Source organism: Pleurodeles waltl, chromosome 4_2 (assembly GCF_031143425.1).
Source record: "Pleurodeles waltl isolate 20211129_DDA chromosome 4_2, aPleWal1.hap1.20221129, whole genome shotgun sequence".
NCBI lineage: Eukaryota > Metazoa > Chordata > Amphibia > Caudata > Salamandridae > Pleurodeles > Pleurodeles waltl.
The window spans coordinates 510,609,522-510,635,527 of NC_090443.1; the positions used below are offsets into that span (position 1 = coordinate 510,609,522).

The 26,006-nt window shown below is 46.9% G+C and overlaps 1 protein-coding gene across 2 annotated transcripts in view; it reads right to left on the reverse strand.

Moving 5' to 3' along the window:
• Positions 1-16,871: 16,871 nt before the first annotated feature.
• ODR4 (odr-4 GPCR localization factor homolog) overlaps positions 16,872-26,006 on the reverse strand; it is a 171,960-nt gene continuing 162,825 nt past the window's right edge. For both annotated transcript variants that reach the window (XM_069232000.1, XM_069232001.1), the window contains one exon: positions 16,872-17,639. In XM_069232000.1, coding sequence (XP_069088101.1) covers positions 17,572-17,639 — 68 coding nt within the window. In that variant the 3' untranslated portion in view covers positions 16,872-17,571. The remainder of the gene's footprint in view (positions 17,640-26,006) is intronic.

Here is a 26,006-nt window from a genome sequence, read left to right on the forward strand (position 1 = left end):
ACACTGCCAGTGAATAGATCAGTTCCCTTAGCTCCGATCTGCGTTCTTATGAGTGGCGAGTCTAATGGTTAAACTGCTTTATGGGCACAGGGGTGGCAACTTAAAGGGTGTCTGTTTTTCATATCAGCAATCATGACAGAGTCTCACTGGAGGTTGAAAGCACCACATTTCACTATGCCATAGCTGTGCAAGAGATCCCACATTCAGTCTGCCAACTGGGGAGATTCACAATTTGATGAATCTTTATGTTGAGTATCCACCAGAAAGAGCATTACGTAAGAAATAAGGACTCAAGGGAGGTAGACAAAAGTAGCCTTTCATCTTCTGATAGAATGAATTGTGATGGCAAGAAGAGCAGATTCTGTTCTGACTGAGAAAATTGTTACTTTCAATAATGTATGAAAGTTGTCTTTTAGCCTTGGATTCAAACAATTTCAAAGGGAAGGAGTAAAATAATATGTTAGTTGGTCAATGTGGAGAAGACTATGTCAGGCAGCGTAATTAGTCAAGATTCTGCAAGGCTGAATGCAGGGGACAGTTCATATGAAGTGTTGGACTTTTTTGCTTATGCAGGGTCATCCCCAATCCCTTTGCCTACTGCCTCCTATTTTTCATGATCTGTTGCTGTTGGTTTTTGAACTCTGAGCACTTTACCACTGCTAACCAGTGCTAAAGTGCATATGCTCTCTGTGTAAATTGTATTGTTGATTGGTTTATCCATGATTGGCATATTTGATTTATTAGTAAGTCCCTAGTAAAGTGCACTAGAGGTGCCAGGGCCTGTAAATCAAATGTTACTAGTGGGCCTGCAGCACTGGTTGTGCCACCCACACAAGTAACCCTGTAATCATGTCTCAGACCTGCCACTGCAGTGTCTGTGTGTGTATTTTTACACTGTAAATTCGACTTGGCAAGTGTACCCACTTGCCAGGCCTAAACCTTCCCTTTTCTTACATGTAAGGCACCCCTAAGTTAGACCCCATTTCTAACATAAAGATAGTTCCAATACAGTTAGGGATCTGGGCTGTACTCTTTAGCCTGAGAAACATAGGAGCTTGTGCGAACAGTCCTCTGATTTAAAAGGATGAGGCGGAAGAAATGGGTAAGCACCATTAGAACAATCTTTTCACACAAGAATGAAATAAAACGGGGACTGTGTAAAGAGACTACAGTTCCCCTGCACTTCAAGCTAAAAGGTTTATTGCACGAAAAACAATTTGTGACGTAAGCAACCCCAATAATCATGAATGTATGATCTTGAAAGGAGAACCATAAAAAGTTACATCACTGGAATAAAGGAAGTGTAGAGGAAACCTTCCTAGGGCTTTTCATGAAAACTAGCACAATAGATATTTCAAATAAGCAGACCCGCTTTGGAGACATCTGGAAAGATGAAATGGATGACAAGTACTCCTTTGCAGTGCCTATGTTAAGTCACTTCTGTAGGTTTACCACCTCCCTCAAGGTCATTACAGTGATTGGTTTTAGACCAGGAAATGTGATAACACATTCTGGATGTTCGTTTTGCTTCCTTTAAACGTATCAGACTACCTCACCATATTTCAATGATTTGTAGATGAAAAGGTCATGACTGGAGAAGGTGTCCATGTAGTGAGTTGGTCACCATATCCTTCTTAACCAGGGACTATGGCAAAATCCAGAAATCTCACCAAAAAGGGCCCATTAGGCAAGTCATACCAAGTAGAGAACCCATTTCCCTGGTACAAATAGTCAGATTTCGAGAAGGTTACCTAACGGCACAATCTAAGTCTGCAACCTAACCCAACAATGAACAGCTCACTAGTGTGTCCCTTTCAACTTCAAAGTTCTAAAGCAGGTGCAAGTGAACAACTCTTCCAACTTTTTGTGACACAGGCCCTCATAATGACATTGGCGGTAAATGCTGCTTACCGCCGTGCTGATGGCCGCCAACTTACCGCCGCGCTGGCGAATATCCGTTCACCATATTATGACAGACACCAATCTGACAGAATACAGCCACATACAGAAATCCGCCAAACCAAAGGTCAGTGGTAAACTGGCGGTCCCAAAACCCACACCGTTACGCCAACAGAACAATGCCCTTCACATTATGACCCATGAATCACCACGGCGGACATTCAACAGCAATAAGCCATTGGCAGTACATACCGTCGCGCTCACAATGAACACCCACATACAAAACAACACACCACATTGACCAATACCAAATACACACACCTGACACCCATACACACACCACAACCACACACCCACACCACTATAAAACACAAACCACCATTACCCACAACCCTTTACCAACAACTATTGTCACCACAAGACTGAGAAGAAGAGCACAGAGACAACTAGACTCACACACTACTCACACCAATATACCCCTCACGCACTCCACATCACACACCACCACATTACCCAACACACCCTCACCAACACACATCACACAACACCCATGGCACTGTTTCATTGAGGAGGAGTTAAGGGTCGTGATGGAGGAAATCGTCAGGGCAGAGCCAAAGCTCTTTGGAGCACAGGTGCAGCAGATATCAATAGCAAAGAAGATGGCGCTGTGGCGGAGAATCGTGGACAGGGTCAACGCCGTGGGACAGCACCCCAGAACAAGGGACAACATCAGGAAGAGTTGGAACGACCTATGGGGGAAGGTATGTTCCATTGCAGCAAGACACCAGCTCGCCATACAGAGGACTGGCATAGGACTCCCACCTCCTCCCTCACAGCATGGGAGAAGCAAGTCTTGGCATTACTGCATCCTCAGGGACTCGCCAGAGTTGGAGGAGGACTAGACACTAGTAAGTCTACTTTTACCAATTATCACCCCCCATACCTGCATGCCATCACACACCCTCACCCTCATTCCTATCACTCCACCACATCCCACACACTCCACCATCACATCACACTAATCCCAATGCCAACCCCTGCATGCTGTACCAATGCAAGGACACCCCTCCCAGCCCTGCATGGGCACTCATCACCAAAGCATGCATAGCACAAGGAAACTAACAATACACCAACAAACGCAAGCAAAAGCTAGCAGGGGAACAACAACCATAGAGGGAAAGCTACAGAAGAACAAATGTCAGACACCTGAACAATAATACATCATTTACATCCCCACAGGTACCCCAGCCAATGTTACTGGAGAGGAGGTGTAAGGAAATGCCTCCTTGGCATGGTTACCCCCTGACTTTTTGCCTTTTGCTGATGCCAGTTGTGATTGAAAGTGTGCTGGGACCCTGCTAACCAGGCCCCAGCACCAGTGTTCTTTCAACTAAACTGTACCTTTGCTGCCACAATTGGCACAGCCCTGGCACTCAGATAAGTCCCTTGTAAATGGTACCCCTGGTACCAAGGGCCCTGATGTCAGGGAAGGTCTCTGAGGGCTGCAGCATACCTTATGTCACCCCGGGGACCCCTCACTCAGCACATGCACACTTCCTCACAGATTGTGTGTGCTGGTGGGAAGAAAATGACTAAGTCGACATGGCACTCCCCTCAGAGTGCCATGCCAACCTCACACTGCCTGTGGCATAGGTAAGTCACCCCTCTAGCAGGCTTTACAGCCCTAAGGTAGGGTGCACTATACCACAGGTGAGGGCATATATGCATGACCACTATGCCCCTACAGTGTCTAAGCAAAACCTTAGACATTGTAAGTGCAGGGTAGCCATAAGAGTATATGGCCTGGGAGTTTGTTAAACACGAACTCCACAGTTCCATAATGGCTACACTGAAATCTGGGAAGTTTTGTATCCAACTTCTCAGCACAATAAATGCACACTGATGCCAGTGTGGAATTTATTGTAAAATGCACCCAGAGGGCATCTTAGAGATGCCCCCTGAATACCAATCCGACTTCTAGTGTTGGACTGACCAGTTTCTGCCAGCCTGCCACAAACCAGACAAGTTGCTGGCCACATGGGGAGAGTGCCTTTGTCACTCTGTGGCCAGGAACAAAGCCTGTACTGGGTGGAGGTGCTTCTCACCTCCCCCTGCAGGAACTGTAACACCTGGCGGTGAGCCTCAAAGTCTCACCCCTTTTGTTACAGAGCCCCAGGGCATCCCAGCTAGTGGAGATGCCCACCCTTCCGCCCACTGCCCCCACTTTTGGCGGCAAGGCTGGAGGAGATAATGAGAAAAAACAAGGAGGAGCCACCCACCAGTCAGGACAGCCCCCAAGGTGTCCTGAGCTGAGGTGACCCCTGCCTTTAGAAATCCTCCATCTTAAGTTTGGAGGATTCCCCCATTAGGATTTGTGATGTGCCCCCCTCCCCTCAGGGAGGAGGCACAAAGAGGGTGTAGCCACCCTCCAGGACAGTAGCCATTGGCTACTGCCCCCAGACCTAAACACACCCCTAAATTTAGTATTTAGGGGCACCCAAGAACCCAGGAAATCAGATTCCTGCAACCTGAAACAAGAAGAAGGACTGCTGACCTGATAGCCCTGCAGAGACGACAACTGCATTGGCCCCGGCCCTACCGGCCTGTCTCCTGACTCGAAAAACTGCAACAGCGACGCATCCAACAGGGACCAGCGGCCTCAGAGGACTGCCCTGAACCTAAGGATCAAGAAACTCCCGTGAGCAGCAGCTCTGCTCAACAACAAGCAACAGCTTTGCAACTTTCTTGCAACTTCTAAAGACTTCACTCTTCTGCCGGAAGCGTGAGACTTCACCCTCTGCACCCGACGCCCCCAGCTCGAGCTCCAGAGAACCAACACCACAAGGAGGACTCCCAGGCAACTGCGACCTCGTGAGTAGCCCGAGACGACCTCCCTGGACCTCTACAGCGACGCATGCAGAGAGAATCCAGAGGCTCCCCCTGACCGCGACTGCCTGTAACAAGGAACCCAACGCCTGGACCAAGCACTGCACCCGCAGCCCCCAGGACCGGAAGGAACCGAACCTCAGTGCAAGAGTGACCCCTAGGCGACCCTCTGCCTGGCCCAGTCAGTGGCTGGACGAGAAGCCCCACTGTACCCTGCCTGCACAGCTATAGTGACCCCCGGGTCCCTCCATTGAATCCAATACAAACCCGACGCCTGCTTTGCACATTGCACACTGCCGCCCCCGTGCCACTGAGGGTGTGTTTTGTGTGCCTACTTGTGTCTCCCCCAGTGCTCTACAAACCCCCCTGGTCTGCCCTCCGAAGATGCAGGTACTTACCTGTAGGCAGACTGGAACCGGAGCACCCCTGTTCTTCATAGGTGCCTATGTGTTTTGGGCACCTCTTTGACCTCTGCACCTGACTGGCGCTGAGCTGCTGGTGTGGTAAATTTGGGGTTGCCTTGAACCCCCAACGGTGGGCTGCCTATGCCCAGGAACTTAGACTTGTAAGTGTCTTACTTACCTCACAAACTAACCATTACTTACCTCCCCCAGGAACTGTTGATTTTTGCACTGTGTCCACTTTTAAAATAGCTTATTGCCATTTTAACAAAAAATGTATATGTTATTGTTCTAATTCAAAGTTCTTAACTTACCTGTGTGGAGTACCTTGCATTTTATGTATTTACTTCAAATCTTGAACTTGTGGTTCTAACAATAAATTAAGAAAATATATTTTTCTATATGAAAACTATTGGCCTGGAGTTAAGTCTTTGAGTGTGTGTTCCTCATTTATTGCCTGTGTGTGTACAACAAATGCTTAACACTACCCTCTGATAAGCCTGCTGCTCGACCACACTACCACAAAATAGAGCATTACAATTATCAAATTTTGCCACTATCTTACCTCTAAGGGGAACCCTTGGACTCTGTGGACACTATCTCTTACTTTGAGATAGTTTATACAGAGCCAACGTCCTACAGGAGGTGCCACCACTATGCAGTCCCCCAACAGAAGAGGCCCACAGTGATGACAGTAACTCTGGACTTCAGGATCCGGACGATCTACCTGGCCCATCAGGGACCACTGGACAGCCGGTCACCCAAGCCCACTCACAGACCACCACTGAGCCTTCTCAATCAGGATCCAACACCACAGCACGCACCCAGCATACCCATACCTCTGTCCCCAGGACACGTCAATCAGCAGTGTGCCCACCTGTAAAGGGACCCCAGGCCACGCCTCGCACACAAGACAATCAGGGACCTGGGGTCAGTGGCAGTGGGCACACCGTTCAGGGGACAGAGGCACAGGTCATCAGGGACACTGGGAGGACTACTGTGCACCAGGGGAAGGACAGGAGCAGGGAACCAACTCTACAGGAGATCCTGGGAGCCTATCAACATTCAACGGACACGATCGGCCAGATCCTAGACAACTTGCAGGAGAACAGGCGGCTGCAGGAGGGACAGTATCAGTGGATCAGGGAGGACTTGCAGGCCATCAACAACACCCTGATCTCCATAGCAGGTGTGCTGGCAGACATAGCCAATATCATGAGGGAGGCAACAACACACCAGCGAGCCCCTACCACTAGCCAGCCTACTGACCAGCCCTCCACTTCTGATGCCGCTAGTGGCCAGGAGGCCCTGCCACAAATCAAATCATTAGCATTTATAAAGCGCGCTACTCACCCGTGCGGGTCTCAAGGCGCTAGGGACAAAGGGGGTGGTTATCGCTGCTCGAACAGCCAGGTCTTTAGGAGTCTCCGGAAAGCGGAGTGGTCCTGGGTGGTCCTGAGGCTGGTGGGGAGGGAGTTCCAGGTCTTGGCCGCCAGGAAGGAGAAAGATCTCCCACCCGCCGTAGAGCGTCGGATGCGAGGGACGGCGGCGAGTGCGAGGCCAGAGGAGCGGAGGGGGCGGGTGGGGACGTAGAAGTTGAGCCACAGGACGAACAGGCCACCAGCACTCCTCCCCTGCAGAAGGTGAACCACCCCTGCGAACCAGACAGAAGCCAGAGACACTTGACAAGACCACCGCCAGGAAATGACTCTCCTGATTGTCCCCCTTGTGTCCCACTCAGTCACCTTGTCCACCTTGAACTGCCATTGCTCCCCATGGACAATGCACCTGTGCTACAAACAGATTGGAACAATACCCTGGACTTTCCTCCATCATCATGCCACTCCATTGCACTTTCCCCTCTATATATTAGCACAACAATAAACACCCTTGGATAGAACTCGACTACTAGTATTTCATGTATTGCAAATTTGTATTGATTGAAACAGTTACAGCCATTGCAAATGAACTGTAATTAGTATGAGCATAGAATTGATGACCTGTAGCTGGCTGTTGTGATCCCACCAGGAGAATGTTGTCCTATCACCAACATCTGCAAATTGAATATCCATAGGTAAAGGTAAATAGGGGAAAGAAGTGGGTAATGCCAGCATGCCAATGCCACACAGAATACACAAATACTCATAGAAATGTGAAGTTGCACCATCTCACCTGTGTGTCATTGGAAGTACTGACGGATCACTGATTTTCTGTTGTCCACATCGTCAGCCTCAGCCTCCTCATCCTCACTGTCCTCAGGGTCCACTGCTGCCACAGGGACACCTCTAGTCTCCTCCTCCTGCAGAAAAGTGACATGCTGTCTGAGGGCCAGGTTGTGCAACATGCAGCATGCCACTATTATCCGGCAGACCTTCTTGGGTGAGTAGCACAGGGATCCACATGTCAGATGGAGACACCTGAACCTGGCCTTCAGGAGGCCAAAGGTCCTTTGAATTATCATTTTGGTTGGCCCATGTGCCTCATTATAATGTTTTTCAGCCCTTGTCCTGGCATTCCTCACAGGGGTCAGCAGCCATGATAGTTGTGGGTAACCAGAGTCACCCGCAAATATTGTGGGACAACATTTAGCCACACACTATCCTATATGTCCAACACCATAGGCATACACCAACATATACTGGGTGGGAACCAGGGCTCACCTATTAGCCACACCCTGTGCCTCTGTAGTTGGGACATCACATTTGGGATGTTACTATTCGTCAGGACAAAGGCAACATGCACCGACCCAGGATACTTAGCATTGACGTGGGAGATGCAATGGTCCGCCAAGCACACCATCTGCACATTCATGGAGTGGACGCTCTTATGATTCCTGACAACCTGTTCATTCTGGCGGAGGGGAGGGGGGGGACAAATGCAATATGTGTTCCGTCAATCGCCCCAATTATATTGGGGATATGTCCCATTGCATAAAACCCAGCCTTCACAGTGGCCAAATCCTCAACCTGGGGCAAAGCAATGTAGCTGCACATGTGTTTGATCAGGGAAGACAAGACTCTTGCTAATACGTTTAAGAACATTGGCTGTGACATTCCTGCTGCCAAGCCCACTGTCACTTGGAAAGAACCAGTAGCCAGGAAATGGAGCACTGCTAAAACCTGCACAAGTGGGGGGAATCCCAGTGGGATGACGGATAGCTGAAATCAGGTCAGATTTCAATTGGGCACACAGCTCTGTGATTGTGGCCCTGTCCAGTCTATAGGTAAGTATTATGTGCCTGTCCTCCAGTGTAGCGAAGTCCACCAGGGGTCTGTATACGGGGGTATGTCTCCATCTCCTATTCATCCGCAGTGGTAGGTATCTAAGAGACACAAGAGTGAGTAGGCTGTAACAAACTGAACAATGGAGCCACAACAGCAGTCCACATCGTGCAAACATGTCATGGGACAGTGTAATTTATAAAATATGTGCCTATTGGTCCTGTGACATAGCAATTATCGATAGGCCTGTTCACCTCCCCTGAAATGGCGACTGCCTGTCACGTGTGGAGGGACAGGTGGAAGTGGGGTAATACCGCTGACGTTGTGCGCTGTAGTGTAGGCGGTCGTGAACTGCTGAGCAATTCCTCATTTGTTATTTTTGGGTCCTATGGGGTACAGTGGCCAATGGGAAACTATACCAGCGGTGACGGTATGCACCGCCGTGGACGTGACCGTCATTTCCTATCTGATTCCTTACTTGTTTCCTGACCTTCCATAGGAGAGGACCTACACTGCATGTGCTGCTGTGACCTGTGCCTGGAACCTACCATGGCCCGTGTGACTGGGGAAAGGGCCCCAGCCTTCACTTCTGAGGAGTTGGAGTGACTGGTGGATGGGGTCCTAACCCAGCACGGGTCGCTGTATGGGCCTCCAGACCAACAGGTGAGTACACTGTAGGCATGATGCATGTGGCATGAATGCATGGAGTTGTGTGTGAAGGCCTTGTGTAAGGGGGTAGGTTGATGCCCTCTTGGTGGTGTACATGTTGTGGGCTGGGCTACGTGTGTGCCAGTGGTGATGCAAACGGGTATGGTGGGCCATTTGTGTTACAGGCTGGACTGTTTGGCTAATGGTGTTCTCCTGTCTGTATTGCACTGCAGGTCAGTGCCCATCAAAAGAAGGGAATATGGTGTGCAATCACCAAGAAGGTGCGGTCCCATTGGGTGTATGGCAGGCGGAGAACCCACTGAAACAAACAGTGGGAGGACCTGAGACGCTAGGCAGGGAAGACCACTGAGGCCCAGGTGGGGATGGCCTCCCAACAAGGAAGGGGTGCCCGTCAGACCCTGACCCCCCCGATGGCCCGCATACTGGCAGTGGCCTACCCTGAGCTGGATGGGCGCTTGAAGGCATCACAGCAGCCACATGGGGGTGAGTACAGTGGCTATCATTACAACTTACGGCTGGTGGGGTGGTATGCGGGTGGTAGTTGTGTGTCCTTGGGTGCCCCTAGGCCAGGCCAGACATAGCAGCGTAGGTCCTCTGGTGACTAAGGGTTTGAATGTAAAATACTGCTTATCTAGCTTGTTAGTATTCAGTTCTGGGCAGGGCTGCGTGGGTCCCAGGTGTGCTGCAGTTGGTGGTGTGTGCCCTCCTCATTCCTTGGTGACTAGCCATTTCACTGGTAGTGCCATGTATAGTGCGTAGGCCTGTTCCCGGTGTGTGAGGGCGCTGTGTATGCCAACAGTGGTGTTGGTGCAGTCATTGACCCAGTGTATCCTTTGTCTCTCTCTCCCCTTTCTTTTTTTGTCATCCTGTCCTTATGTGCGTTAGCATCATCTGGCGAAGGAGCAGAGGCACCGGCGACAGAGGGAGCTGCATCCCACAGGACCCTGGAGGCAGAGTCCACCAACGCTGAGGGCAGTGGGACAGAGGGCGAGGGGAGCACCACGGCAGAGACTGGAGGGGACAACACAGACTCCGATACCTCCTCGATGGGAGCTTCCTGGTCGTGGCGGACACCTCTGTGGCCACCCCAGCTGCAGGTACAGCCGCCAACTCCCGTACAAGCACCGCCCTCCCAGTAGCCCCTCAGAGAGTTGCCTGTGCCAGCATACCCAGGAGGGTGGGGATCTCCTTCGCCCCAGGCACCTCAGGTCCTGCTCTAGTGAGCCCTGCTGCCCTGAGTGAGGAGGCTATTGACCTCCTGAGAGCCATCTCTGTACGGCAATCAACCATTGCAGATGCAGCAATGCAATGCATTCCTGGAAGGCATTCACAGTGGATTGGCGGACCAACAGAGATCGATTCAGGCTCTGGCCTCCTCTCTGATGGCAGCCATTGTCCCTGTTTCAGCCGTCCCCCCTCCAACTTTCACTTCCCAATCTCATTCTCCTCAACCCCAACCCATCCCAAGCACACAGAGAGACACCCATGCACACAAGACAACACCCAAGAGTGGCACAGGCAAACACAAGCAGCACACTTCATCCCACAGGCACTCACACAAACACCATTCAGTTGCAGACACAACAACGTCCACTGTCTCCCCCTCCTCCTCCACCTCCCACCCAGTTACGTCTACACTCACACCTGTATGCACAACATCAATATTCACTACTAGCATCATCAGCACACCAAGTAGAACACACACGTCAGTGGCAGACACCTCCACAACATCCACGCACGCATCTCCTGTGTCCTCTCCCACCGTGTCTGTCCCTCCCTCCTAAAGGACACAAACGCAAAAACTCAGACACCCAACAGCCATCCACCTCACAACAGCATACAGCCCATGCACCTGCACCCAAATCCAGCAGACACCTCCGACGACCACTCCCTTGTCCTCCACTCCCATTACTCCTCCCTCTTCCCACCCCAACGTACCCAAAAAGCTTTTCCTTTCCACGATTGACCTCTTCCCTACCCCTTCCCCCCGTCCGGCACATATGGGCAGGGTAGCAAGGACTCAGTCCAGCACCTCAGCCAACAGTCCACGGGGACAGTTGCAGCACCACCTACTCGTGTGGTGGTAGGGATACCAGACCAACTGTACTGAAAAGGAAGGAGGCAGCACAACCTGGAATGAAAGGGAGGAATCCGGCACCAGCTGCAAAGAAGGGGAAGGAGCTTGCACCAGCTGCAAAGAAGGGGACGGAGCCTGCACCAGCTGGAAAAACGGGGAAGGAGCATGCACCAGCTGGAAAGAAGGGGAAGGAGCCTGCACAAGCAGGCAGAGGGGGGAAGAACCCATCTACCCCTGCCAGGAAGGGTACGGGACCCCCAACCCATGACCAGGAGGAGAGGAGGCAATCTTCGCCAGCGGAAGCGGTCAGCCAAAGACCGCCACCACCACCAGCTGTCACAGGGCCCCCACCGCCAGTAGTGGTTGTGCAGCCATCAGAGAGTGCAGGGGCTGACCATGAGCCTCCCCCAACCACCACCATAGTGCAGCCATCAGAGAGTACAGGGGCTGACCAGGAGCATTCCCCAACCACCACCACATTACAGCTATCACAGAGTGCAGGGTCTGACCAGGAGCCTCCCCCAACCACCACCACAGTGCAGCCATCAGAGAGTGCAGGGGCTGACCGGGAGCCTCCTCCAACCACCACCACAGTGCAGCCATCAGAGAGCGCAGGGGCTAACCAGGAGCCTCCCCCAAACACCACCACAGTGCAGCCATCAGAAAGTGCAGGGGCTGACCAGAAGCCTCCCCCAACCACTACCAGCATGCAGCCATCACTGCCAGCGGACGCCATGTAGTCCACCCTCCAGGGGCTACTGTGCGGGCTGCCCCCTCCAGAACCAGTGGGCAAGACACCCACTTGAGAGACTGTGGCCGTGCACTCACCAGGACAAAGCACAGGGCATGTTGCCCCCTCCAGAACCAGTGGGCAAGACACCCACTTGAGAGACTGTGGCCTTGCACTCCCCAGGACAAAGCACAGGGCATGTTGCCCCTCCAGAACCAGTGGGCAAGACATCCACTTGAGAGACTGTGGCCATGCACTCCCCAGGACAAAGCACATGGCATGTTGCCCCCTACAGAACCAGTGGGCAAGACACCCACTTGGGAGACTGTGGCTGTGCACTCCCCAGGACAAAGCACAGGGCACGTTGCCCCCCCCCCAGAACCAGTGGGCAATACACCCACTTGAGAGACTGTGGCCTTGCACTCCCTAGGACAAAGCATAGGGCACGTTGCCCCCTCCAGAACCAGTGTACTTGTTGTCGCATCCGGCTGAGGTGCCTGCCTATTTGACAACTGATGCCCCTGCAGTGTTCTATCCGGATTGTTGCAGGATTCATGTTGGGCCTTGGACTGTGCCCTGTGGCCATGTGGGCCCTTTGAACTATGGACTGCGCAGAGTCCTTTTTTAATACTTGCGTACATTTCTGTTTCATGGCCAAATCGGATTAATAATTTTTTTGTTGAACTGATTACAATCACTTTCGTCAATTCCTGTTGTCCTTGCATTATTCTGCAAATTTTCGGGGTCAAATTGTTTTTGTAATGCAGCTGGTTGTGTATACAGTGTATGTGTGTCGGGTGTGTGTTGTGCGTGTGTGTGTCACTCTCTTTTTCCTCCCACCCTCCCTTGTGTGCTCGGCTGCTGTACTCACCGTCGTCGTCTTCACCGGCGTTGGTGTTCCAGGTGAAGCATAACGTAGAAGATCATCAGGAAGACTTGCAGTTCGGGTTTCATGGTGTCGTGATTCTTCCCTGTGTCTCCAATGGTGAGTCCTTTGACTTTTGTGCTCTGTTTCCGCCAGCCTTTTGATGGGAGTTGGTGCTGCCCCGGAAAAGGTGGCGGTTTCCTGTGTCAAAATATGGTGGGCAGTACTTGCTCTTCCGTCTGGCTGTAGGTGGCTACCGCCGTGGTGACTGTTGTTTCCGCCCTGGCAGTCGGTGTGGAACATTGGCTGTCTATAGGAGATATCACCGCCATGGTCATAATTTGGTGGTAAATACCGCCAGCCTATTGGCGTTATTACCACCACTTTATCACCCACTGCCAGGGTCGTAATGAGGGCCATAATATCTTATCTCCACAAAGAAAATGGGGACAACTGCTGAACACATTATTTTGGTTAACTCTTCAGAAGACTGCTGGCGTAGAATGTGTGTCAGGGGTTTTCTGTACAGAACGGCATAAGATCTTACTCCCAAAAATGAACTAATGTGTCCCGTTGCCTAGGCCCTTGTACAGAAGCACTTGCCTCATGTTGTTTGCAGCTTGAATTTCAGATGTGAGATTAATAGTTATAGTTTGCACTACTGATTCTACTTGGTGGAGTAGTGAGGGGTAAATGTCGGTGGGTATTATTACCAGTACTTGCCATCGAACACCCGGACCAAAGGACTTTGAGCTTAAGTAGCTGATTCGAAGGAGAGGTTGCCCATCAAACTCAGTCTCTTGGTTCCATGGCAAATCATTAATGACCTTATTTGGAGTTTGGTGGAGTGAGTCGTCCATAAAAAGGTGGCGGTTCTCTCTTCAATCGTATTTAGAGTGCCACTGATATCAATATGCTCTAAATATAGCAAACAGGCATCCAGCATTTTTGGAAGATGTCCTGCATCCACCCACCTCTAAATAGGGCCTTATGTCTCTAGGCCACATCTCCCACTGATACATCCGATAAAACACCATGTCCTGAAGAAAGGGTCGACTTTAAAGAAGAGAGCAAGATGCTGCAAAAGAATGTTCTAAAAAAGCATAACGTTGACCCCATAATTGCAAATAGGCCTTAGTTCAGGATTGCCTAAATACTTATCATGCAGCACAAGTTGAGAAGGCATCTCGCTGAGAGAGAGGGATACAACTCTAGAGAACATTCTCCAGTTGCCCTCTCTTTGAGATGACAGTAATCATCCCATATGCTACACTAATGGCTTCTGTGTATTCACTACTTTGTGCTTGAGAGTACTGACCTGTGTAAATGTATAGCTTTTTTTTGCAGCGCATACACGTTTGTCCAGGAAAGGGTGGTAAATACCACTGGGCCAATTAGAAGAATAAAGGGGCAGCGTCTGCCTTGCTTTTGGTACCATATACACTACCCGTCCTTATTAGCCGGGTCTTAGTGGTCATGAAGCAAACCAGTAATTAAAGAGCCCTGTTTCCTTTCTGTAGGCTGAGTTCCTTTCCCATGCCCTAGCCTTCAGCAGCAAATAGGACGCTGTTTAGAGGATAAAGGCGGGCAGGAAGTCCCACCCCTTTGATGGGGTATGTATGTCAATTTTAATACATGTGGTATCATAATGAATCAAAGATCATAAAATGCCATACACAACATTCCTGCAAAACTGGTCAGACAAACCTAGTCACATAATTGAAAATAGCTTTGGTCGGGCAGTGGAGTGATTATAGGGTAAGGGAAAAATAAGAATGTAGGTTATACAGCCTTAAAGAAGGCTATGCTGGTATGCCACACTGGGTTCTTTTCATACCCATAACTATCAAAAACTATGGCCCTCATTTTGACTTTGATGGTCTTTTGCAAAGACCACCAAAGCCACGGGCGCCAGAAGACACCAGTGCTGGTGGTCTTCCGCCCACCAGATCACGAGTACTGAAGGATTTCTGCCACATTTTGGGTGGAAATCCTCCAGTAGTCATGCTGGCGGTTGGAGGCGCATGGGTGGTTTCACCATTGGCCGTGCCCCACCAAAAGGACTTCACCAGCCGTATTACGAGCAGTATTACGGCATGGTGAGGTCCTGATGGCGGGGCGCTGCCGGACGTGGAACCGGACGTTCCCTTTCAGACAACCTCCTCGCCGGACAAGGTAAGTTGGGCGTCTGACAGGGGAGGGAGGTGGGAGGGTGTGTTGTGTTGCGTGTGCGTGTATGAGTTGGTGTTGTCTGCGTGTGGGCACATATATGTGTATGCATGTGTGTATGTGTGGTTGAATGTATGTGTGTATGCGTGGTTGAATGTGTTTACGGATGTTGAATTGAGTGCGTGTATGGATGTTGAAATGAGTGCATGTATGGATGTTGAAGTGAGTGTGTTTATGGATGCTTGTGAGTGAATGTGTGTATGTCAGTGTATGCGGGGTGAGTGAATGAGTCTATGCGGGGTGCATGTGGGTGTCTGTGTGCATACATGGAGGGGCACTGTACTGGGGGTGGTGGAGCTGTACTAGTGGGGGTGCTGTACTGGGGGGCAGGAGAGGGGGCGCTGTTCTGGTAGGTGGGGTAGAGAGTTCTGGTATGGAGGGGCGTGTTGGGCTTGCGGGGGAGGGGAAGAGTCGTCTGCCAGTGACAGGAAAGAATTTCCTGTCACTGGTAGCCTTTCTGTCAGGGTTTTTGTGGCAGTGCTACCGCTGCAGAAACCCTGGTGGAATGCTGGCTCCTAATACCGCCGGAGGTCTTCATTGGATCGACGGCGGGTCCGACTCATAAAGTGGTGGCCTTCACTGCCAGACTGTCTATGTATCTATGGGCCAGATGTAGGTAGGTATAAAATTGCGACTTGCAATTTGCGAGTCATAGCGACTCGCAAATTGCAACTCGCAATACAAAATGCAGAAAGGTGTCTCAGACACCTTCTGCAACTCGCTATGGGGTCGCAAAGACCCACCTCATGAATATTTATGAGGTGGGTCGCAGTTTTCGACCCCATAGCGAGTCAAAGCACTCACAGGGATGGTGGCCTGCTGGAGACAGCAGACCACCATGTCTGTGACTGCTTTTGAATAAAGCAGTTTTTTTTTTTTCTTTTTGCAGCCCGTTTTCCTTAAAGGAAAACGAGCTGCACAACGAAAAACTTCCGAAACCATTTAGTTTTGTTTTTTTCAGAGTTTCTGAAAAAATATTTTTATTGGCATTCACAAAGGGGAAGGGGTCCCATGGGGACCCCTTCCCTTTTGCAAATGAGTTACCATCCACTTCAAGTGGATGGTAACTGCGAGTTGGTTTGCGACCGCATTCGCGGTCCCAAAGCAACTCTGCATGGCGATGCGGTCGCAAATAGGAAGGGAACACCCCTTCCTATTTGCGAGTCGCAGCCTCAAATTGCGAGTCGGTACCGACTCGCAATTTGCGGTTGTGCATCACGTTTGGCCTTTTGCGCCTCGCAAACTGCGTTTTTCGCAGTTTGCGAGGCGCAAAAGGCTTGCTACATCTGGCCCTATGTCCTCTGCATATCGAAAAGGTATGCTAGCTTCCGACATCTTGGATACATTTTTACTGTTATTATAACTATTTGATTAAAGTGGCAACAGACAGACAATACTATAAGTGAAATTGCTTACAGTTTTGTTGCCAGGCAATATGTCAACAGGTCTCTAATAAGCAGTCAGAATACAGACTGGCATATTTCTGTCTTGTTTCTTAAGGGCATATCCCTTCCCAGTTATTCTTAAGTAAAATACCTCGCACTGTTAATGTGGTTGAGGAACTACTTCAGTACCTCTAAAGGCAATGATACAAAGCACAGCATCTTGGCCTATGGAATATTTGAAAAGTGGCCAACTTTGGTCAGCGTCTCTCATGCCCTTAGTGGTTGTCAGTAAGTGATAGATGGTGTCTACAACCATTTGAACAGCCCACTAGAAAATGGATGCTCTAGTTGCTCTTGCTTGTTCATACAGAGTTTAGCTCATCGGAAAATTTCACTCGAGATGCTTAAAGGAAATTGAAAAGTATCCACTCAATCAGGAGTCAGAAAGCAGCTACTCAGAAGAAACCAAATTCGGAGCCTCATGGACTGCATTAGATGGGTAAGACTGGTTTAATTACATTTAGATTTTTTTATTTAAAACCGTTTGAAGCTGTTTTGTCACTACCTTTCCACACTCTTAATTTGCATTTACATTAGAAAATGTTTACATACTTATGAATAAGCACTTGTGAGAATTGGTCACCTGCACCGACCAGACCTATTTAGCAGCACTCAATTTCTCAGTATCACGATTCTCCAGAACCCTCAGACAGATATGTTGTGACCACATAGATCACTAGTCCGCGGATGATATCGGAAACTTCTGGGGCGCAGGGTCATCCGCCACGGATGCACACAGAGAGAGAATTTGCACTTGCAGTCTTCTTGAGCAAATGAAGCAAAGACATGCTCTCTCTTCTGGTGCAAAAGTACACTTCAGAAGTTTGAAACCAGGTAGTTTCACTTCGATTTCTTGTTTCTGAAGACTGCTGGAGTGGAGAGAGCACCTTTTTATTTAACAAGTTGAAATACGCCTTTACTGAAGGAGCAAACGCCTGTTGCACAGTCACCTACAGTTTCCACCAGTTCTTACAAGACAATAGCTGGTAGCTTCTCCATGACACACCTAGCAAATATTTTGTGCCACCCACTCCGGTTGCTAGTGCTTAAGCTTCGGATGTCAGTTAGTCCTGCAATTAGATGTATGGGCAAGTAAAGACTGGTCAGTCATGTCATGGTGATTACACATCTCCACCCTGGCCTGGAAGTCTAGTTGATGTAGTAATGCAGAGAGATGGCAATAGCCAGAAGGGCACAAGCAGCTGCTAGAACCACACCTGAAAAAGAACAAAAGAAAAAAAGCGACGTCAGCCAAGGAAAGGCATGGAAGTGATCAGTCAGGAATAGCATACATGCAACCTTAAATTCCAGCGCTGAGATGTAAGCTTTAGAATCAGCATCACGTTACAAACCAATCACGCAAAGCTGTCTGACAGACTTCTCAAAAAGCTATGCACCCCGTTAATCATTTAAAGAAAACCGACAATCCAATCACTCCCTGTGGGGAAAGCACCACGTAGTAGACCTGCTTGCTTCGGAAGCATATCAGAACTGCGGATTATTCTGTAATGGTTCCACAAACAAGGAGTGGCTCCGATCCCTGGCTAGGTATATGTGGCATGGAAGCACAACTGATTAACACAAGGAGCTAACAGGACAAGGGCTACTTGCTTCTCTGTTCCTGGACTGGTGTGGTGAATTACTTGTATTTTAAAGGACAAGTAAACTCTTTTGTCCTAAGGCACAAAGTCAGCCAGAAATGTACTCACAAAGCTTTGCGCACAGCTTTTTAGTAAACTTCCATTTCTGTCATTTTCTAAGGATTCTAGGAGTACCGGTGAACCTGCGACTGCTGTAGATTCCTAGGGGTACTAACAAGGGTAAATATTTTTGCATCAGGAAACGTATGTGTACATTTTTGCATGTGGAAATGACATGGTGAAGTGCATTTGGACTATAAAATATTGTTTTCTCCATTTGCGGCTCGCAGCGCTTAAAAGGGGCGGGGAGGGTGTGATGCAACGGGGGGGGGGCACAGAGGGAGGAGGGAGCAGGGTAAATAAAATTATTTAAAAATAAAAAATAAAAAACTTACCTGTTCCGCCGACCCGCACCGCTCTCCTTTCCAGCGCTGCTGCAGGCACAGGCTCCCAGCCTGCCTGGCGCCAATCCTGATGCTGCTCAAAGCAGCATCAGGATTGGCTGGGAGCACCCAGCCAGGGTGTTCCCAGGCAGAATGGGAACAAGTGCAGGCTCTTTTTGACAGGCTGGAGACAGCTTACTGCGCATGTGTGTTTGGCCGGCCCAAGACGGCCGGCCGAACACACATGCGCTCTGAGAGGGAGTGCTGAGCAGTCCCCCTCAATGCATGTCACCCCCATGACCCCGCCCCTTTCAGAACGAAAGGATAATAAACATAGTTTATTATCCTTTCGTTCTGAAAGGTTTGCAGCGTCTGCTGCTGGCGGGGGATGATGCTCCTCTGCCCTTATGGAGGAACCGCCCCTGGTTTTCTCCACAGGCTAATATTTTTCCTCATAGAGAATAGTCTGCCTGATATCCCACCGATTCCACTGATTAAAAGCGCGTCTTGGCAAAAGTGATACTCCGACTATCTTCGGACTGGAAATGTACCATACAAAAATGATTTTGCTCACAAAGTTATAAATCTGTGTGTGTTTACAACCAGGCAGGTTTTTCAACCATTAGACGGTCAAGATCAGCTCGCAAAGAAAACAGTGGTCGAAGGGCATTAAAAAAAGTATGAGAACTGTGATGCTGTATGCAATGGGGCGGGGTCAGTGAGTGTAGGGGCATAGTTAAAGGTGTGGGTAAAAAAAACATTCTGGTCTTTCACCATCAGGTAGCTAAATATAAAATAACTTGCAGTTTAAATGAAGAATAAAGAATACAAAATTGTTACTCAGTGGGAAATGCACTATAGTACAATGTGAAACCTCTATTAGTTAATGCACTGCAGACAGCGTGTAACCAGAGAGCCACATAATTAGGTCTGGGTTGGTGCATTGGAGAATAATGATGTGTATTTTAGTGCTACAAGTTCAGAGCCTGTGTGTATATGTAAGTCATTATTTTAAACCTTATTACTTATTACACACAGTATAATATAGAATGCTACAAAAGTCACAACAATGTTTAAGATAACATGGTGCCTTCAAAATACAGATTTTTGTAATATGTAATGCATTTTTGTACATCATTGTCCCTTCCACACCTCTCCAGGAATTAAAAGCAGGCCCTTCACAGAACAGTGATTAACTCTTCAGTACCTCTCAAAAAGAAATATGTGTCATCCAAAGCTTTGAGTGATTCCATAAATTAAAACCACTACTAGCTCCCAAGCATCCTTTACATTTGTAGATTACCCTATATATTTAGAGACTAACTCGTTGTGCACATTTACACTTGTTTCAGGGAAGCAGAGCCTGTCATGAAGGCTCATTTAGCAGTCTGCCCAGCTTTGGTTTCACATCACAGGAGACCCACAGCATGAAGCTTCAGCTGACAAACATTTAAAATATCGGAATTAACTGTCCCGGAATGGTTGTCTTTTTACAAACAGTAAGGAAACTGTTTTTCATACAACAGAAAAGTAGGGGCACGCTGTGCCATTCTGATCCCGCCCACTTCGTCCACTGATTGAACATTAATTTACAAATTAAATTCACTTTCTATAAATCAATAAAATAACACAAATGGTCTGTATCATAGGATTCCTTTCTCGACTATAAGATGGCTTCGGAGAATTCAGAACTCCACTGCAAAGTTACTTTTATATCTAGACGTGCACACACATCTGCCCCTCCTTATGGGCTGTCCAATGGTGACTCGTGGCAAGAAGTTCTTTATCCAAACTATTCCATATTGCTCCAATAGCAACACACCACAAAGGTCTTAAATTTGCCCAGATGAAAATACATCCCATTTAAGACCTAGGTTCCAGACTAGCACCGCCAATTAATCATTCCACTTTGCATAAAGAAAACAGTTTGCAGCGAAAATTTCTCCATACAGACATGGAATCCCCTCCCAATAAAATTAAAGTCACTGACAACCATCTAGAATTTAGAAGAATGGTTGTAAACTGGATGTCCCCAATGCGATCATCATGGATTCACCAACACACCATCTTCTACAAAACGAAACATACAACAAGAATCAGGTATGGCCTGTCCTCAATCAGAAGCTCTGACCAACTTGTCAATATCATATGAAACAACTCAATAAATTTTCCTGCCGGCATATCGTCAACTCCCCCAATCCCTGAATAATTAATTGTGAAATAAAAGTACTTTCAAACTTACAAATTCTCATCTCCTACGCAAAGGCGCACACCCTCTGGTTTACTTTTTGATGCACTGGTGTGGACTTCCCCGGTCTTGACCCACAGCCCAGAACCCCTTGCTTCGAAAAAAGACAGATAGTCACCTGTCTGCAATCAATCAATCTTCTAAGCTTTCCTCTATGCTATTTATGCATCTCAACAATCATTCAAACAAACCAACATACCCAACATCCTGCTAGCATTGAACTCCACTCAATCTATTCACTCCTCTAATCATGTGCATAAACTAACATATCACCACCTGACTATATATGGCATTTAACCCTCTCTGATTTCACCATATTCTGCGTAATACATGTAAGTATTTCCTCTGAGAGCACACAACTAAACTCACTAACCAAAAACCACTAAATTAAACTCTAATGTTGGGTTCCATAGTAGTGTGCTACTCATCATAAAGCACTTTAATGCCTTATCAGTTGTGGTTAGTGCTATATAAATGCAATTACAATACAATGCTATACAATAGAAATTTAGACATGTAAATTAAAGTATTTATGTGTTCAAATCCCCCTTGAATCAGTCCTTACTGGTGTATTTTGACAAAAAAAGATCATATGCAGTTACCAAATGTTGGCATAACAAAAACGTTAAGCAAAAAATACTTGTTCAACTTTAAAGAATTTGGATGAAGATGAAGATAAAAATTCGCACAAATTTCATGATCATATACTAAGGAGTGGTAGAACCCCTGGGTATCATAGCGCTCTGGATCAACTTATCTACAGAGTATCTGTAAAATACAAAAAACCCGGGATATTTTTGTCACTCAAACTTTGAGCTCATTTATAATTTCATTTCTAGGACATTTTCAAACAGGCGCAAGGCACTTAATAAGCAATATTAACAGATTCCACCTATTATGATTTTACCAATTCAGCCAATATTGTTGCTATGATACTGAAGCAACCACACAATGTATTGTGGTAAATGCTCTGGACGTAATGGTAAGAGTATAGTCTACAACCACTTTTGTATTTCTCAATGTCCTCTGATGTGGTCAGTAATGAAGGATGTTACATCTAATCCTCAAACATGGGGAAAGGTGGACCGGTTCTTTTTTTTTTTTAAAGATATTTTCATTGGCATTTATAAAGTTTACATAACAGCTCCTCATCAAAATAAAGGAAGGATATTTTGCATCAACCAGTTATTTGTACTAAAGTGTAGGGTGCAGCATTGTCAATCCAGTATTCAGGCAACACATTCGACAAAAGTTAGACCAGATTCTGATGGGGAAGAGTAGAATGAATCAAGGTGGGCACCTCCAAGATCTTCTCCCTGGTTCTGCGATGTCTAGTGGACCCAAAGGTTCAAGCTTGTACCTCATCTTGTACATTTGTACACAAAGAGACTTGAAGGTCTGATAATTGATCCAGATCTATATTTTGGAGGGATTCGCTTAAGCTGTTTGCGGATTTGGTGAGATAGAAGGACTCATATAGAGCCTGAGAGATGTAGTGCATCTGCCATTACAAATATATATATATTTATATATCAAAACAAAGCCCTTTCAGCGTTAGAGTGACGCATAAATTATGCACACAAAAAAAGAGAACTCTGGATAGTTCCCCAGTTTAGGTGGAGAGCAGCTCCAGTAAGGAGCACCCTGCAACACCAGCGACACTCTAGGTTTGCTCACCTCAAATGTCTGTTTATCTAGCAGAGTTTTTAAGCATAGGATCAGCAAAGTGCTAACCACATTTCTGTGTATATGTATACATATATCTGTGTGTATATCTATATATATTATATATATATATATATTTATAGGTGTGTGTGTGTGTGTATATATATATATGTGTGTGTGTGTATATATATATGTGTGTGAGTGTATATATATATATATATATATATGTATATATATATATATATATATGTATATATATATTTATATATATATATATATATATATATATATATATATATATATATATATATATAGTTAGGCCCATGTTTCCATCGAATTATAATTCTTTTAACTTGCCTATATATTAGGTGCCATTTGACGAATCTTCACAAAATTTTCCAAAAAAAGTGACCCTGTGGATTTTATTTTACGTGAGAAGTTTCGGGGTGATCCGTCAAGTGGGGCCAAGAAAAAGGGGGGGAGGGTCAAAAAACATGCGTTTGCCATTATACTTCCCAAAAGGGATTTTAGACAAGACCACAGCCCGACCCACTGGACGAATTACACCAAACTTGGCAGAAAGGTAGCCCTTTGTCTAGAAAGAGTGCTTTGTTAATTGGTGTAAATCCATTCAGTACTTTTTGAAATATTAAAATAAAACTAAATATAGATAACTAGAGGCATGAAGGGTTTGCGAATAATAACAAGCTTGTACAGGAAAATGCAGAGCTCGGACTGGCTGCCAGCACTTCAACGAGGAAGTGTTGGCAGCCATCTTGAGACTTGGCTGAGTCCCACAAACAAAAAAAAGGGGGGGCAGATTAGGGTCAATATGACCCATTAGCATTGGTGCTGGGGTCCTAGAGGGACCCCCCAGGACAAAACAAAAAACAAAAAAAACATTTTGCTGTAAATTTGCAGTGGATCCACAAATTTGCTGTAAAAATTAAGAAAAAAAATGAAAATGCACAGGCTTTGACAGCTCCCGCCAAGTCAGAGCAAACATTTCACTTTGTGTGAGTGAGAGCTGTCAAACAGCTTTCGCTTGCAGAAAGTGACGTTTTTATCTGTTTCCCTGCACACAAATATGTGTGCAGGGAAAAAGATGAAAACATTTCTCCCACAAGCAGGGAGCTGCTACTTCAAGCAGCTCCTTGCTTGTGGGAGCAGTGTTGGCTCCCGCAGGATATGGAGAGCCAGCTAGGACCGCAGGAGCCTTCGGACTCCCTCTACGATCCTGTCACTCTCTCTCTTCCATCGCCATAAAGGAATGGAAGAGTGGTAGAAACTGGTATTGCAATGATCTCTTCATTCAATGACTTCATAGAGTCAGACAAGCAAGATGCTTGGTAAGAATGTTATAGCTACATTTGGATGCAGAACAGAGTCACTTCTGGCATAATGGTCAAGGTATTGTGCTGTCACTCATTAGGCTGAAGGTTCAGATCCTAGTATCGCTTTGCAGTGTATCTGTTTATTTTCTAGTGTTTTCACTGTTAAACATTCCTAGTGATGGAACACTAAAGTCTTTTTCTCCTCAGAATCAGTGGGTTGAATGTCATGGCTAAGTCTGGACTCTGCACAGTAAGGAGTCCCCTCTGGCCTAGTAGTTAAGGTCTCATTCGTGCACACTAAAGGTTAAGGGTTCTAGTCTAGGTAAGTCTGTGCTCATTTCCTGCTTTAGTTTCTTTTCAACTATAAATATTTAAGTTACATACCAAAGGTGATCTCACTCTTTTTAATTGACAAAAATTGTTACTTTTCAATTTGTCCGGAAATGGCCCATTCTAAGTATATCATTCATCAAAGCCTAAATCGTTCCCTCCCTCTCAGTCTACCACTTTCTCTCTCTCTCTCTCTCAGGGTTGGGTGGTTAGGGGGGTTCGCCGCAGGGACTGGCCATGGGGCAGACCCTGAGGACAACCCCACTGGGCATGGTCGAAGGCTGTGTGAGGCGCAAGGTTGGGTGGTTATAGGGGGCTGGCCATAGGGCCTGGCCGCATGCCTGGCCCTGACACCATCTGCCAGTCCACACGGCCAAAGGCTGTGTGCGGCTGTGGTTGGATTAACATGTAGTAATGAAAATTACTTTAAATAATTTTTTTTAAAAAAAATAGAAATTCACTGAACAAAACAAAGTTTACAAGGACGTTATAGTTAGGAAATGAAATTATTAAAAAATAGAAATTCACTTAAAAGAAAACCAACGGTTACAGGAACGTTATAGTTAGGAAATAGAATTTTAAAAAACTAGAAAGTCTCTTAATAAAACAAAGGTTAGGTTCTGAATTGTACAAAACTTCAGAAATTCACTGTTGATAGTTATAATTATTTCAAGTAATTAAACTTGTGCCCTAAGGTAACTATAATTTGCGTCTTCGCCATGCACTGGTAATTACAACAGATATTATAGCACTTGTGACATCTTTTATAACATCATTGATATCAGTGTAACATTTGTTGTAAAACTAGGTTCACTTCTGTCTGATGAACTCTGACAAAGGTCGGAACAGAGGAAGGGAACTGTTTGCATATCATCTCTTAAAGGCAAACGCCAGACATATTCTTATACACCAAAAAAATCATCTTCAAAAGGTCTCTTTAAAGAGTGCAAGACATTCTTCCTGCAAGGCCATTCAACCAGGAATCTGCATAAGGACAGACTGCAGCAAAGGGGGATTTCTCGTAAAGTGTGCCATGTCGATCCGGAAAGTGATGTGACGGATCTATTCCACTTGAGGTCTGTAAATTACCCAGCAGGATGGTTTTAGAGTTCGCAGAAGGAAGTGAATTATCCAGAGCTCAGAAGGGGATCAAAAAGGAAATCAAAATCATCCCCTTTATCAAATGCCTTATCAAATATCTGAAATCAACACTGATTAGTGAGCAACTGCGGTGAAGGCTCTGGCTCCTTTAACTGTTCAGGAACCTTCCTTCTTCTAGCCATCTCAATGAAGTTAAACCATAATGGCTATAGACAGCTTTAAGACTAGTGCCGAACCAGAAAGATTTATTGATGGTGAGGCAAAAGGGCTCTGAACTGGGTTGCAACTGGCAGGCACCAAAGCTGACAACAACACCTTCAACTTACACCTGTGAGAAGCCATTGTCTAGGTCCTGGTTTCAATGGCAAAGCAGCATATTGTGTTGTAACATCTTTGCACGCTGGGGAATCAGTTTAAGGTCATGATGTATTGCCCCAAATCCTTTGCTTGGCCTTTATAAAAACTGCCACCTGTTTACAATCAGTTAAAATGGAAAAGGATACCTGAATATGTTGCAGCATTGAGACTTCATATGTTAAAGATGAAGAATGCATAGCTAGAGATTCCAAAACCAGAATCACTCTGTCTCTGTGCTCTAGCGCCACAAGTAGGACGTGGAAGAAGGCTTGTAGTGTTTCCTTTTGTTCTTGTGAGTGGTCAGAGGACCTACTGTAGGCTGAATCTTTTTGTGCCACTTCTCTTGACCCTTGGAGGGGAACCATTACAGGGACTTCAACTAAGCAAGGGCGAGAAAAGGGATTAGCCTTCCACTCATCAGGACTTCTGAATGAATGAACAGGGCAAATCACAATCCTCAGCATCATGTTCTGATTCCAAATCAGAGACCAATATTTTTGAGCAGAGACCAGAATGTATGCGCAAG